This window comes from Hemitrygon akajei, chromosome 6 (genome assembly GCF_048418815.1).
Source record: "Hemitrygon akajei chromosome 6, sHemAka1.3, whole genome shotgun sequence".
Classification (NCBI taxonomy): domain Eukaryota; kingdom Metazoa; phylum Chordata; class Chondrichthyes; order Myliobatiformes; family Dasyatidae; genus Hemitrygon; species Hemitrygon akajei.
In genome coordinates, this window is record NC_133129.1 from 40890590 (window position 1) to 40905845 (window position 15256).

The following is a 15256-nucleotide window of genomic DNA, read 5'->3' on the forward strand; positions in this document are numbered from 1 at the left end:
ATTTTGAGGAGAATGAAAAAGTGACTAATATATGTGTCGTCATATACAACCCTGAGATTCATTTTCTTGCGGGCATACTCAATAAATCTGTAGAATAATAACTTTAACAGAATCACTAAAAGACTGAATGAAAGAGCCACTGATTGCATGAAACGTGTAGTAAAAGCATCTTCCATTTGGGTAATTAAAGAATTAAAACAGAATTTTTCCAATTTGATAATACAGTGCCACTGTCTCTGTTTGAAACCTTAAATCCAGACCTCATCTGCACTTGCATGTATTAAAAAAACTATTCCCCCCAGGCAATTAATCTGATCAACCACTCCAGTTAGCCACCCCACCCCACCCCTCTCTCCATTACCTCAGTCACTGTACTGTAAGCATTTTGAAGTGCCTGACCTGCTGAGTTTCTCCCGCGTTCTGGGTGTTGCACGTTGTAATGTTGTTTACATTGTAAATATATGATGCTGTTTACGCATTTATGAACATTTTATTCCTATTCGTACTTTTAACCTCTAAGTTTATTTATATATATAAATCTTCATTCTTATAACCGATGCATGTTGTTTTTGTCGCACGTTACGCCAAATTCCTAATGGCAAATGAAGTTGACCGATGATTGGTTGCAGATGCCCGAACCGACCAGGTTGTTGCTTTGTGCTATGGTAGCATCTGTGTTTGCTCGCGTCAGACTAGTGATTACACTTCAAGAGTGTTTCACTGGCTGTACTGACTTCCGGAGACTGTGTGATGATGACACACGATTCAAATTCTCTCTTTACATGGTAAATACAGAAAGAGATCTACGCAATTGGGCAGGACCCCTTTAAGAAAAATTGTTTTGCAAATGGGCTTATTTAAAAGCAGCTCACCTTCTGCAATATGGAAAATGAACACTACCACAGTCTGTGCCTTCAAACTGACATTGCCTATTTACTTCAAAACGAACGAACTAAAGAATAATAAGGAGAAGGTCGCATGTGATTGTTCAGTGGGAGGGGAGAGACCTGCATTGCGTAGCAGGTTGGGAGCAGGCAGGTTGCCTGTGATAGCGGCTGCTGGTTCGCCCGGCTCAGCGAGTGGTTCCGGCTCAAGCGGAGCGGAGGCATGGCGTCGCCCATCGAGCTGCTGTGTTGGGGAGGAGACTGGGGGCTGCCCTCTGTACACACCGACTCGCTCATCATTCTGGTAAACAAAAAGAGCCACTCGCTCTTGTTTCGTGCGCTAATCGTGCAAGTTACTCCAGAGGCGCTCGGGAGTCGCGTGTTTAATTGCTTCTGGCGTCGGCAGCGGACGCTCACTGAGGAAGAGGAAATAGGATACATGGCATTAGTCAAGCAGCAAAATTATAAAGCGAGGCGTTAAGCAAGCTCCTGCTTGCGTGTATGCGCGTATTGGAGGCGTGTGACCTGCCATTCAAGGTCAGGCCGCCCCTGGCAGAACGGGGGGCCTGGGGACTCCAAGGGTTTTAATTCTGCATTGAATTCATACGTGTTGTATTGTCTCAGAGAAGACGAGTTACGGAAATAACGTGTCTATGTAACATTCTGGCGTTCTGACTCTTTGCAAGTCAGGCATAAACTCTCGGACTATAGAGGGTAAAATGTATCGGATAAGGGAGGACACGGGGTATTTAAACGCCCGTGGATAATAGACCATATAATGAAACTATTGTAAATCACTGCCTTTCCTAAACACAAGTCTACGTGTTATTAGGCTTTAGTATATGTTCATTGTTTAATCTGCATCACGGAGTATGGAAGTGCATATCAGAGAATAGTGTAGTTTTGGCATTGTTTAATGCACAGGTAGATAATTAACTGCGGTGTTACAAGGTAATAACAAGAAGAGGAATGTATTAGAAATTTAATTTTGGGAGCAATTGAAAGTAACGTATTGACAATATAACTTGCATTATAAAGATAAGTGATCCAGGGGTGAATGAAATAAAAACTCGATGCATTTCATTAGAATTGAGGAGCTTTTAGCAAAGAGATGGATGGAGAATACAGCTCTGTGGGTGCTGGGTAGAACCAACTCATTCTAATTTAGAGAAGTGCCAAACTCTGAATCTGCTGTGAAGGAATCTGGTGATGTAGCAGTCTAAACACAGAATTAAAACAAACATATTTCAATTCAGTCCACTATGATGTTTACGCTGTCACGGAACAGATTTAGGTGGTTCTGTCTTGTAGGAAGGTTAATGAGAATAAATCTCTCAGAAGTGTACGTAAATCTTAACTCTCTTCCCCTCACCTCTTGCTCTGACTTCTCATCTTTTTCCCCCCAGTCCTGATAAAGAGTCTCAGTCTAAAACATCAACTGTTTACTCTTTTCCATAGATGCTGCCTGGCCTGCTGAGTTCCTCCAGCATTTTGTGTGTGTTGCTTGGATTTCCAGCATCTGCAGATTTTCTTGTGTTTACACAAATAGTTTAGCAGTTTTAGGTGAACGTTGCCTGTTTCAAGTTAGTTAATATCACGCTGAGTACCCTGAGTTTATTTTTTTAATCTTTTGTTTGCATTCCTTTAAAATATATTCTGTGCTTTTCTATAAATTGATTCTACCTAAAATGTTACAGCAGAATAAGATCTCAATTTATTGAAGAAGACACAAATATACCACTGCATTGTTTAGTGGCTGCAGTAAAGGATGGACAGGTTCCGAGGCAGTTACAAAGTAGGAGGCACATCACAAATTTCACATTCCCAATTGGACTATTGACAAAACGCTTAGTTGGGTTACTGCCTTAAACAGGCTTCAGTGGACATTGTCCTTCTGTACCTGATGGATTTCTGGAGAGCCGAGAGGCCACAGACACTGGAATCAGGTGCAAAAACAATCTACTGGGGGAGCACAGCAGGTCGGGCAGCATCCGTGGCGGTGCAATGGACAGTAGACATTACAGATCGATATCCTTCATCTGGAGTTTTTCTCCATTTTTTCTTAATGCAGAAAAATAGGCTTTCCCTTGAGGTCTGTCATCTAGAATGACTTGAGAAATGTTAAAACTTGTGATATAAAATTAAAAAATGGTCATTACAAGAGCCAAGAGGTAATGTTTCTGTTATGTAGGACCCTGGTTGGACCTCACTTGGAGTACTGTGCTCAGTTCTGGTCACCTCATTACAGGAAGGATGTGGAAGCCATAGAAAGGGTGCAGAGGAGATTTACAAGGATGTTGCCTGGATTGGGGGGCATGCCTTATGAGAATAGGTTGAGTGAACTCGGCCTTTTCTTCTTGGAGCGACGGCAGATGAGAGGTGACCCGATAGAGGTGTATGAGATGATGAGAGGCATTGATCGTGTGGATAGTCAGAGGCTGAAATGGCTAGCACAAGAGGGCACAGTTTTAAGGTGCTTGGAAGTGTGTATAGAGGAGATGTCAGGGGTCTGTTTTTGATACAGAGAGTGGTGAGTGCGTGGAATGGGCTGCCGGCAACGGTGGTGGAAATGATAGAGTCTTTTAAGAGACCCTTGGATAGGTACATGGAACTTAGAAAAATAGAGGGCTATTGGTAAGCCTAGGTAATTTCTTAAGTAAGTACATGTTTAGCACAGCATTGCAGGCCAAGGGGCCTGTATTGTGCTGTAGGTTTTCTATGATGTCCAGACTTGTACAGCGTCCTGCTTCCCCCAGAACTTCCTCGGCCTGACCATGTTGGCCACTATACAGGGCAATTTCTCAACTTCAATTCAATTAATTCGGCCACCAGTCGCCCTTAAACTGGCCACTCCATTATCAATGAAGCAGCCCACAACGCTATGTTCCTGTGAGATAGATCGTTTATGTTCCTACATTTCCAGCCTCTTGCAAATTCCTGATGGCCTCTGTGCAGCCTTCCTTCAGCAGACTGATTCCTGAGGTCAGGAATTCCTTCCGTCTTGTTACTGTTCTTTCCGTGAAGCCGCCCTCTTTGCCCTTGCATTTGGTCACTTGTCTTAATATCTCTGTAAAATCAACTTTAACCTGTTAATAGATTTGTGAAATATCTTGGAATATTTTACTGTGTTAAAGGTGCTGCCAAAATGCAAGGTAGCTGCATAATACAGTTGTGAACTGGGCTGTTTATATGCAGTGTTGGAGGTTCATTTACATTCATAGAAGAGAAACTGCTACAATCTGCCAGGTTTGCTCTGACCATGAAGGGAGCTGCAATGCCGAGATCAGAGTAGGGGCAGGATAGAAACAGCTTTCTTCTGTTTTTAACACACTACAGGCAGTAAATGCTTGAAAGTGACAGAGAATTCATAAAAACATTAGAATTAATCCTACTCACTTGGTTTAAGCATGAAAAATCCTGGTGAAGGGTCTCGGCCCAAAACGTTGACTGTTTACTCTTTTCCATAGATGCTGCCTGGCCTGCTGAGTTCCTCCAGCATCTTGTGTGTGTTGCAATGTTCCTTGACCCCTGATTATCTTTTCTTAAAAAAAAAACTTAAATGACCATTTCCTATGCCTAACGTACACCTCCCATCTCTTCTCACTGCAGGCTTATGCCAAATTTTCACGGGCTCCCCTGAAAGTGTACTTCATTAATAATCCATGGAAAACACCTACAGGTACCATCTTATGTTTTTAAGCTGCAGTAAATGTTCACACTTCATTAAATGGAACCACACAGTTGTCACGGCAATTAAATCAGTGCATAATGGTGATCTTGCATCTGAAAAGAAAGTATGTTTTCTGATCCACATGAACTTCAAAGTTTTGCCAGCAGTAAAAAAATTATTTTTTTTATTTTACAAAATAACTAAGTTCTTATGTCAGCATGTTATAACCTGAGAGAATGTGTTTAAAATATTTTTCAGCCATACTGTCTGAGGTACAGTTTCTCCCTTTCCACATCTCCTCTCCACCACACCACCCCCCATCCATCCAAATATACTCTCGTGATAAAATTGTAAAAGCCTTTCCAGAGTATCCATCAGTTTCATTTGGAGCTCAATATACATACAGTACTGTGCAAATGTCTTCGGTGCATATATATAGCTAGGGTGCCTAAGACTTTTACACAGTACTCTAGTAATTTTATGCTTTGCACTGTACAGCTGTGGGAAAAAAACAAATTTCATGATGTGAGAGTGATTAACCTGATTCTGATAATGGGTGTCTCTTGTGGACTGAGAGGACAGTCATGGTTGGGGGGAAAAGGGAAGGGAGAGGGGAGGGAGCGGGAAGCACCAAGGGGACATTCTGTAATGATCAATAAATCAATTGATTCCAAACAACAGAGCTTGCCTGGAGTCCGAGGGCTGGGTGTGTTTGCACCCACACCACCTCCTGCCTCGGCCCCCCTCCTCTGCCATATGCCCCACATCCTCCTACAGCGCCATACCCTCAGCATTTCCAGCATCCTTTGCTCCCGCCAGATTTACAAACTCTCTCTCTGCTCCACGCTGACAAGTACAGTACTGTCCAAAAGTCTTAGCCACCCAAGCTATATATATGTGCCAAAGACTTTTCATAATACAGTACATAACTTCCTAATAAACTCTCCAAAATAAATGGAAGCCTGTAGACACAGGTTATTAAAGAAGCCACTTGTGTACAAATGCTATTTTAAAATCAAACTTATTCAGCATTTTATATTGTATATCTATTATTACTTGAATATAGACTGAACGATGACTTACTGTCGTGTTGGCTTGTGTCCTGTACTAGGATTTTCTGTTTGTTTTTTGTTTTCACATGTTTGGTTTTAAATTAACACCAGTCAGAGAATCTGGATTTCAAAAATAGGGTGATAGTAGGATAATGCACATGCAGCTCTGCTTCGATATTCATCTCTCCTAAAAGAGGGGTCAAGAGCTGTCTCAGCTCATGCAAGGTTTTTGGCCAGATCCCAAGGATGTCTGATAAACTGAGCTATACTGAAGACATTATCTGAACTGATTTATTTGCTGCTGTCCCCATAACCAAGGTTGTTGATTTGCTGAAGAGGAAATCTATGAATAAAAGTCTGTGTATTTATGAACGGGTAATATAATGATGGAGGGATTTATTTTTATTATCATCATCAAAATTTCAAGATAAACTTGTGAGGAAGAACATCCTTTGGGACTTTATTTTCACAGGAATTTTGTGATTTTTGTTTTTATTGTGTGACTGAAATACAACAATACCTACTAAATTTAGTGCCATCCAAAATTATAAAGCAGCTAGTATTAGGAAGGCAGAGATGTGGTCACAAGGAGACATGTTGAAGTATGATTTCCTAATTTATCATGAATGATGATTAAGCAAGGACAGCTCAACATTCCTGGTTACAGGTTTTAGAAATATAGAAAGCCTACAGCACAGTACAGGCCCTTCGGCCCACAAAACTGTGCCAAACATGTCCTTACCTTAGAAATTACCTAGGGTTACCCATAACCCTCTATCACCACCGTCGCCGGCAGCCCATTCCACGCACTCGCCACTCTCTGAGTAAAAAAAACAACTTACCCCTGACATCTCCTCTGTACCTGCTTCCAAGCAACTTATTACTGTGCCCTCTTGGGTCAGCCATTTCAGCCCTGGGAAAAGCCTCTGACTATCCACACGATCAATGCCTCTCATCATCTTGTACACCTCTATCAGGTCACCTCTCATCCTCCGTCGCTCCAAGGAGAAAAAGCAGAGTTCACGCAACCTATTCTCATAAGGCATCCTCCCCAATCCAGGTTTTCTGACAATTTGGAAAACTGCCGTTCCTTATGTGTGTGGAAAAAAATATGATAAGCTATAAGAATGTACAAATAAGGCCATTTAATGGATATCCAACCACCCCATTGTTAACTTGGGGGAAAAAAATCAGTGTAAAAGCTGTTGGTTGTGTAGCCACCAAGGTTTCTTAAGCCTTCTCTGTCATTGGAAAGGATGCTGGAAGCCCTGCCCAGTCCCGATATCCATTAATTCTTTTAATGTCCAAAACTCTGTCCATTTCCACCTTGATGAACATTTGAGGCACAAATTTCTGGATATTCACAGTGCTCCAGGTAAAGTAATTTCTCCCCATCTTGCTGTCGGATGGCTGAAAAAAAGAGCAGGAACCTGATCTTAATTTTTGACTCCATTTAAGTTTCAGTGAATTTACCTCTCATTTCTTTAAATTGCAGTGAGCGTGGCATGTTACTTTTTTTTTGTCTACCTTTCCATTTTATAAAAAGAGTAACACACACAAAATGCTGGAGGAACTCAGCTGATCCGGCAACATCCTTGGAAAGGAATCAACAGTCAACGTTTTGGGCCAAGACCCTTCATCGGGACGGGAAAGAAGAGAGAAGAAGCCAGAATAAGAGGTGGGGAGGGCTTGGATTATAAACTGACAGGTGAGGGGAATGGTGGGTGGGGGAGGGGGGCTGAAATGAGAAGTTGGGAGGTGATGAGTGTAAATGGTAAAGGGGCAAAGAAGAAGGGAACTACGAGGAGAGAAGAGTTGACCATGGGTAGCTTGTACTCCTTTCCCCCCTGCACCGACTTATTCTGGCTTCTTCTCCCCTCCTTTACAGTCTTGGCACAAAACATTGACTCTTTATTCCTTCCCATAGATGCTGCCTGACCTGCTGAGTTCCTCCAGCATCTTGTGTGTGTTACTCTGAATTTCCAGCATCTGCAGAATCTCTTGTGGATTATATAATAAGTTTTTTTCCCCCCAGAATTATATTCTGGTACAAGAGAGAAACTGGTGCATATGAAGGAAACAGACAGCTTCAGGGCAAGAGGAGGATATGGAAATTGTCTGAAGCTTAATTTTGAAATGTTATTTGTTAAATGGAAATCTTGCCCTAACAAAATGCTTTTCTTCTGTGGTAAGAATTAAGCCTAAGTATCCAATCGTCCAGGTAACACTGCCACTACATGTTATTTATAGTGAAAACTGATTTATAATGCTGGTAATTACCTTCCTTTAGGGGACATTCCTGTATTGATTTCCGATAATAAAAATATTGTGCAACCTGATAACATTCTGAACTTCCTGAGGAAACAGGTATGTTTGTTGTGCCATGTTAATTAAATACAAATGGTTGCATGCAAAATAATTAGTAATGAAAGAAAGTGGATTTTGTATGAAGAATGTTCAGTGCAGATGCAGCTTTGTTCAAGGATACTTATAATATGTCTTTAAATTTTGCATTTATAGTTCCATAACTGATTTTCTGAATACTGTACAGCCAATGATGAAGTGTAGCTCTGGTTGTTACCTGCATTTCATTGATTTCAATATGACAGTGACCCAATAATTCATGAAACTTTATGCCTAAAACAGCAAAGTGACAGCTCTTCAGGTCTTATTGATCAGAAATGGCAAAGGATCTCAGTCCCCATTGATTTTAATGGTGATATGTGGTACTACAGAGAAGCAAATGGAGGCATGTTCCTTATTAATCGCTTTAGCTTTTAAATACCTCTGAATGTCAGAGACCTTTGAATAAAAATTGTTAAATGATGTTCACAGCTTTGATAGCTGACAAAACGGAGTCAGATTTTGCTGATTGGGCCTTCTGTACCTACGCCAGGTGGGTATGAGTGTGAGGAGAACAGAGGAGGTGGTTCTGACACATTGGACCCACCACCAGGAAGATTAAGTCCAATCTAGTAAGGCAAGAGGCAATCAAAGAATTTAGTAACAAAAACGGCAGTCTGTGAATGGAGCCAAAGGACATGGTGAATACTTTTTATCTGTACTCACTAAGGAGATGTGCTTTGTAGCTAGGGAGTTCGCGGAGTGAGAAGACAAAATTTCAGAACATCATTAAAAAGGATGAAGTATTAAATAGACTGAACAATGGATAAATCCCTAGGACCTGATAAGAAGCCCCTGTCCCCCGTAGCAGCTTGGGATGTCAGGCAGGGGAATTTGGCGTCCGAACCGATTATTGAAGTGTTCTTAGCCAGATAACATGAGGGCAGCAAACGTCATTTCTGGGTTTAAGAGCAGCAGCAGGGTTAAGCCTGGTAACTATAGGCCCAAGTTTAATGCCGTGGATGGGAAGTTATTGGGGGTGGGAACGGGTAGAATGAGGTATAGGATTAATCTAAACTTGGCAAGATAAGGAATAATGAGAGATGGGATGGATCAAAAAGTTAGAGCCCATGGGATTCAGGACAAGATGGCAAATTGGATCCAAACTGGGTTTTATAATAGTAGGCAGAAAAGTGATAGTTGAATTATTTTGTACTTGAAAGCTTGTGACCTGTGATCAGTAATTGGGCTGGCTTGAATGATTTGATAAGAACTTGGTGGGTATGATTCATAAATTTGCAGATGATATTAAAATTGGAGTGTAGTGAATAGGAATGGAGATGGCTATGGGCTACAAGATAATATTGATCAGTTGGTTAGATGAGTAGTCAATTAGGTACACCTCGTTAATGCAAATACCTAATCAATCAATTATGTGGCAGCAACTGGTACATAAAAGCATGCAGACATGGTCAAAGGTTCAGTTGTTGTTCAGACCAAACATCAGAATGGGGAAGAAATGGGATCTAAGCAATTTCAACCGTGGAATGATTGTTGGTGCCAGATGGGGTGGTTTGAGTATCTCAGAAACTGCTGATCTCCGGGGATTTTCACACACAACAGTCTGTAGGGTTTACAGAGAATGGTGCAAAAAAAACCCATTAAAACATCCAGTGAGTGGTGGTTCTGGGGCATAAATGCCCCTTAATGAGAAGGGTCAGAAGAGAACGGCCAGACTGGTTCAAGCTGACAGGAAGGAGACAGTAACTCAGATAACCGTAGTGATGTGCAGAAGAGCATCTCTGAATGTATGTGTCAAATCTTGAAGTGGATGGGCAGCAGATTATAAATTTAACAACCTATAAAATGGCCAGTAGTTGCACAACACATTGACCCTTGAAATGGATGGGTTACAGCAGCAGAATACCATGCTGTCACTTTATTAGGTACAGGAGGTACGGGGTAAAGTGGCCACTGAGTGCATTTTTATTTTTGCTATCAACTTGCTCACCTTGTTTTAAAAGCAGAGAGCTCTCTTGACTGTGAATGACTTTGGGATGGCTGAAAGGTTTTTGTTTAAATTTTAACCTGTCAACTTCACAAGCAACCTTGTTTTTACGGTAGACAATAGACAATGGGTGCAGAAGTAGACCATTCAGCCCTTCGAGCCTGCACCACCATTCTGAGATCATGGCTGATCATCTACTATCAATACCTGGTCCCTGCCTTGTCCCCATATCCCTTGATTCCCCTATCCATAAAATACCTATCTAGCTCCTTCTTGAAAGCATCCAGAGAATTGGCCTCCACTGCCTTCCGAGGCAGTGCATTCCAGACCCCCACAACTCTCCGGGAGAAGAAGTTTTTCCTTAACTCTGTCCTAAATGACCTACCCCTTATTCTCAAACCATGCCCTCTGGTACTGGACTCTCCCAGCATCTGGAACATATTTCCTACCTCTATCTTGTCCAATCCCTAAATAATCTTAAATGTTGCAATCAGATCCCCTCTCAATCTCCTTAATTCCAGCGTGTACAAGCCCAGTCTCTCTAACCTCTCTGCGTAAGACAGTCTGGACATCCCAGGAATTAACCTCGTGAATCTACGCTGCACTTCCTCTATAGCCAGGATGTCCTTCCTTAACCCTGGAGACCAAAACTGTACACAATACTCCAGGTGTGGTCTCACCAGGGCCCTGTACAAATGCAAAAGAATATCCTTGCTCTTGTACTCAATTCCCTTTGTAATAAAGGCCAATATTCCATTAGCCTTCTTCACTGCCTGCTGCACTTGCTCATTCACCTTCAGTGACTGATGAACAAGTACTCCTAGATCTCTTTGTATTTCTCCCTTACCTAACTCTACACCGTTCAGATAATAATCTGCCTTCCTGTTCTTACTCCCAAAGTGGATAACCTCACACTTATTCACATTAAACGTCATCTGCCAAGTATCTGCCCACTCACTCAGCCTATCCAAGTCACCCTGAATTCTCCTAACATCCTCATCACATGTCACACTGCCATCCAGCTTAGTATCATCAGCAAACTTGCTGATGTTATTCTCAACGCCTTTATGTAAATCATAAACAGCTGTGATCCCAATACCGAGCCCTGTGGCACCCCACTAGTCACCACCTGCCAATCCAAGAAACACCCATTCACCGCTACCCTTTGCTTTCTATCTGCCAACCAGTTTTCTATCCATGTCAATATCTTCCCCCCAATGCCATGTGCTCTGATTTTACCCACCAATCTCCTATGTGGGACCTTATCAAATGCCTTCTGAAGATCGAGGTACACTACATCCACTGGATCTCCCTTGTCTAACTTCCTGGTTACATCCTCGAAAAACTCCAATAGATTAGTCAAGCATGATTTGCCCTTGGTAAATCCATGCTGGCTCGGCCCAATCCTATCACTGCTATCTAGATATGCCACTATTTCATCTTTAATAATGGACTCTAGCATCTTCCCCACTACTGATGTTAGGCTGACAGGACGATAGTTCTCTGTTTTCTCCCTTCCTCCTTTCTTAAAAAATGGGATAACATTAGCTATTCTCCAATCCTCAGGAACTGATCCTGAATCTAAGGAACATTGGAAAATGATTACCAATGCATCCGCAATTTCCAGAGCCACCTCCTTTAGTACCCTAGGATGCAGACCATCTGGACCTGGGGATTTGTCAGTCTTCAGTCCCATCAGTCTACTCATCACCGTTTCCTTCCTAATGTCAATCTGTTTCATTTCCTCTGTTACTCTGTGTCCTTGGCCCATCCATACATCTGGGAGATTGCTTATGTCTTCCTTAGTGAAAACAGATCTAAAGTACATATTAAATTCTTCTGCCATTTCTCTGTTCCCCATAACAATTTCACCCAATTCATTCTTCAAGGGTCCAACATTGTTCTTAACTATCTTCTTTCTCTTCACATACCTAAAAAAAGCTTTTGCTATCCTCCTTTATATTCCTGGCTAGCTTGCGTTCGTACCTCATTTTTTCTCCCCGTATTGCCTTTTTAGTTAAGTTGTTCCTTAAAAATTTCCCAATCATCTGTCCTCCCACTCACCTTAGCTCTGTCATACTTCCTTTTTTTTAATACTATGCAATCTCTGACTTCCTTTGTCAACCACTGTGGCCCCTTTTCCCCCTTTGAATCCTTCCTTCTCTGGGGGATGAACTGATTTTGCACCTTGTGCATTATTCCCAAGTATACCTGCCATTGCTGTTCCACTGTCTTTTCTGCTAGGATATCCATCCAGTTAACTTTGGCCAGCTCCTCCCTCATGGCTCCATAGTCTCCTTTGTTCAATTGCAACACTGACACCTCCGATCTGCCCTTATCCTTCTCAAATTGCAGATAAAAACTTAACATATTATGGTCACTACCTCCTAATGGCTCCTTTACTTCAAGATCGCTTATCAAATCCTGTTTATTACACAAGACTAAATCCAGAATAGCCTTGTCCCTGATCGGCTCCCATACAAGCTGTTCCAAGAATGCATCCTGTAGGCACTCTACAAACTCTCTATCCTGGGGTCCAGCACCAACCTGATTCTCTCAATTTACCTGCATGTTGAAATTCCCCATAACTACTGCAACATTACCTTTGCCACATGCCAATGTTAACTCCCTATTCAACTTGCACCCAATATCCATGCTACTGTTTGGTGGCCTGTAGACAACACCCATTAGGGTCTTTTTGCCCTTACTGTTCCTCAGTTCTATCCACACAGACTCTACTTCTCCTGATCCTATGTCCTCCCTTGCAAAGAACTGAATCTCATTCCTCACCAACAGGGCCACCCCACTCCCTCTGCCCACATTTCTGTCCCTACGATAGCACGTATACCCTTGTACATTCATTTCCCAGGTCTGATCTCCCTGCAGCCATGTCTCTGTTATCCCAACAACATCATAGTTACCCATTCGCACCTGAGCTTCAAGCTCGTCCGCCTTATTTCTGACACTTCGTGCATTCAGATATAGAATTTTTAGCCCATTTCTCCTCTCTCTGTTTAAATTGCTGCCTATTGTGCTTAACCCAGCTCCCCGAACTCCCATCGGGCTAGACGCCCCTTGAATTTTGTTGTCCTTCCTAAATTTACTTATTCTTTCTGCACATTTAACTCCATGTTCCGTCAGACCATCCCTCTGTACATGTGTACAGTACAGTAGTTTACCACAATTGAATGGATTAGAAAAAGGCTGAACAATTGGGAGATCTTCACAAAAGGAGGCTTTTCAGTCCTGGATTCTTTGTCATAGAGCAGAGAGCAGTACAGGCCCTTTGGCTCATGGTGCAGTGCAAATGGAGATCAGTCTAACCCTTCCCTCCTACATGGCTCTTCCTGTTCCTGAGTTCTTTTTTAACCGTTTCTCACCACCCCTGGCCATGTACCCACCACTCTGTGTTTTAAAAAAAAATTTGTCTCTGACATCAACACCGACCTCATACTTTCCTCCCATCACCGCCCTGTGAAAAATGTGTCTATGTAATCTATGCCTCATCATCTTGTACGGTTCTGCCAATTCACTCTCATTCTTCAAAGAGAAACATCATCTCCCATGGGAACGAATAATCAGAGTCCTGTTTCTCCCCCCCCCCCCCCTCACTTTTCATGTATCCCTGCAACTTGATTCTCTCCACACACCCATGAATCACCCTTGGGTTCTTCTGTCACTTACAGAGATCATAGACGTAGGAGCAGAATTAGGCCATTTGGCCCATTGAGTCTGCTCTGTCATTCAAACAGCTGATTTATTATCCTTCTCAACTCTATTTCTCCTGCCTTTTCCTCATAACCTTTGATGCCCTTTCTAATTAAGAACTGAGCAACCTCCACTTTAAATATACCAAGCCTACCAGCATGGCTTTGATAAGGGAGGGAACCAAGGCTCATAACAGAGATTGTGGGTGGAGCATACAGACTTCACACTAGGCACATAGCAGAAGTCACAGCAACTTCATGCATACCGACTGAACACCTACAGCTTCAGGGACCTCTGTGCTCTGGGCAGCCCTGGTGCCACTGTGCTGTCTTTTTCTGTGGGTGAAGACCAAATTTGAACATTAAAGGATGGGTTTCATAGTATGGATCACAGCGAGTAGGTACAATGTAAGGCGGTCAGTGACGGCCCAGGCAAAGAATTGGTGAAAATATAGAGTTCATTATTAAATGGTTGAAACTAGTAAATATTTTAAAGGAAAGAATGCGGAATGAGAGAATATAGAATTGAATATTGGTGTACAGTGGGAAGGAGTTAATGTGAGGAATTCATATGTGCATAGACCAGTCTGGAGCCATTTTCTGCATTTCAAGTTCTATGTATTCTCTACAAATCTCTGTCAAAGAAGCAGCTAGCCAAAAAACATGTAGTCTGTGTCTTAACACAGATGGTGATGGCAATGAAGATGTGCGTTAAAGTTGATTTGCTGATCTCACTGAAAGGATCATTTGAGTCAGCTTCTGGCTGCGATGGGCTGTCAACACACAGAGTTGGAAGAGCATTGAATTGGTTCCATTCTAGGCTTAAAAACTGCAAGAATGTAAAGGCTTTTAATTTACACTATTTATTTCATTTGACAGAAATATAATGCTGACTATGAATTAACAGCTAAACAGGCAGCTGACACGTTGGCATTTATTGCACTGATCGAAGAGAAGCTACGACCAGCTTTGGTAAAAATAAATTTCAGTAGCACATTTTTGCTGATCTTACTCAGTTAAACAGTTTTCATTTGCATTTCATTTAATCTTGCAGATCTTAATTTAATGAGCCCTGTTCTGTGATCTTTATTCCATCCATCTCAAGGACTGTTGAATAATCATGCTTTGGTTAGTCTTCCACGTCAAACATCATGATACATCTGTCCTTGATATCTAGTGATGTTTTTTTTTTCTTTCCAAAAGGATCTGGGGAAAAGTGAGTTACTTTTGCTTTCCAAGGCAGTTTGAATAATTTAAATTTGCCTTTGTGGAATTTGGTTCACTGCTTAAAAAAAAATTTGATAGTAAAAATTTGCTCTTCAATGGTTCAATTTAACATCAGAGACTGTATACAGCTTGAAATCCCTACTTTTTGCAGACATCCGTGGAACAGGAGAAAAACCCCAAAGAATGAATGAGAGAAAATGTTAGAGCCCCAAAGCCTCCCCTTCCACACAAAAGCATCAATTCTCCCCCTCCACCCCCCATATGCTTCAGCAAAAGCATCAAGCCCCCCCCACTTTGCAAGCAGTAGCAAAGCCCCAAGAGACCACCATCTAGAGTCCATCACAAAAACTACTGTCCATCCCAAT

At 42.0% G+C, this 15256-nt stretch overlaps 1 protein-coding gene across 3 annotated transcripts in view; it reads left to right on the forward strand.

Moving 5' to 3' along the window:
• Positions 1–627: 627 nt before the first annotated feature.
• mtx3 (metaxin 3) overlaps positions 628–15256 on the forward strand; it is a 36568-nt gene continuing 21939 nt past the window's right edge. The window contains exons 1-4 of one of the 3 annotated variants that reach the window (XM_073048208.1): positions 628–785; positions 4494–4563; positions 7897–7973; positions 14544–14636. In XM_073048208.1, coding sequence (XP_072904309.1) covers positions 630–785; positions 4494–4563; positions 7897–7973; positions 14544–14636 — 396 coding nt within the window. In that variant the 5' untranslated portion in view covers positions 628–629. The other 2 variants (XM_073048209.1, XM_073048210.1) reach the window with 2 other exon arrangements.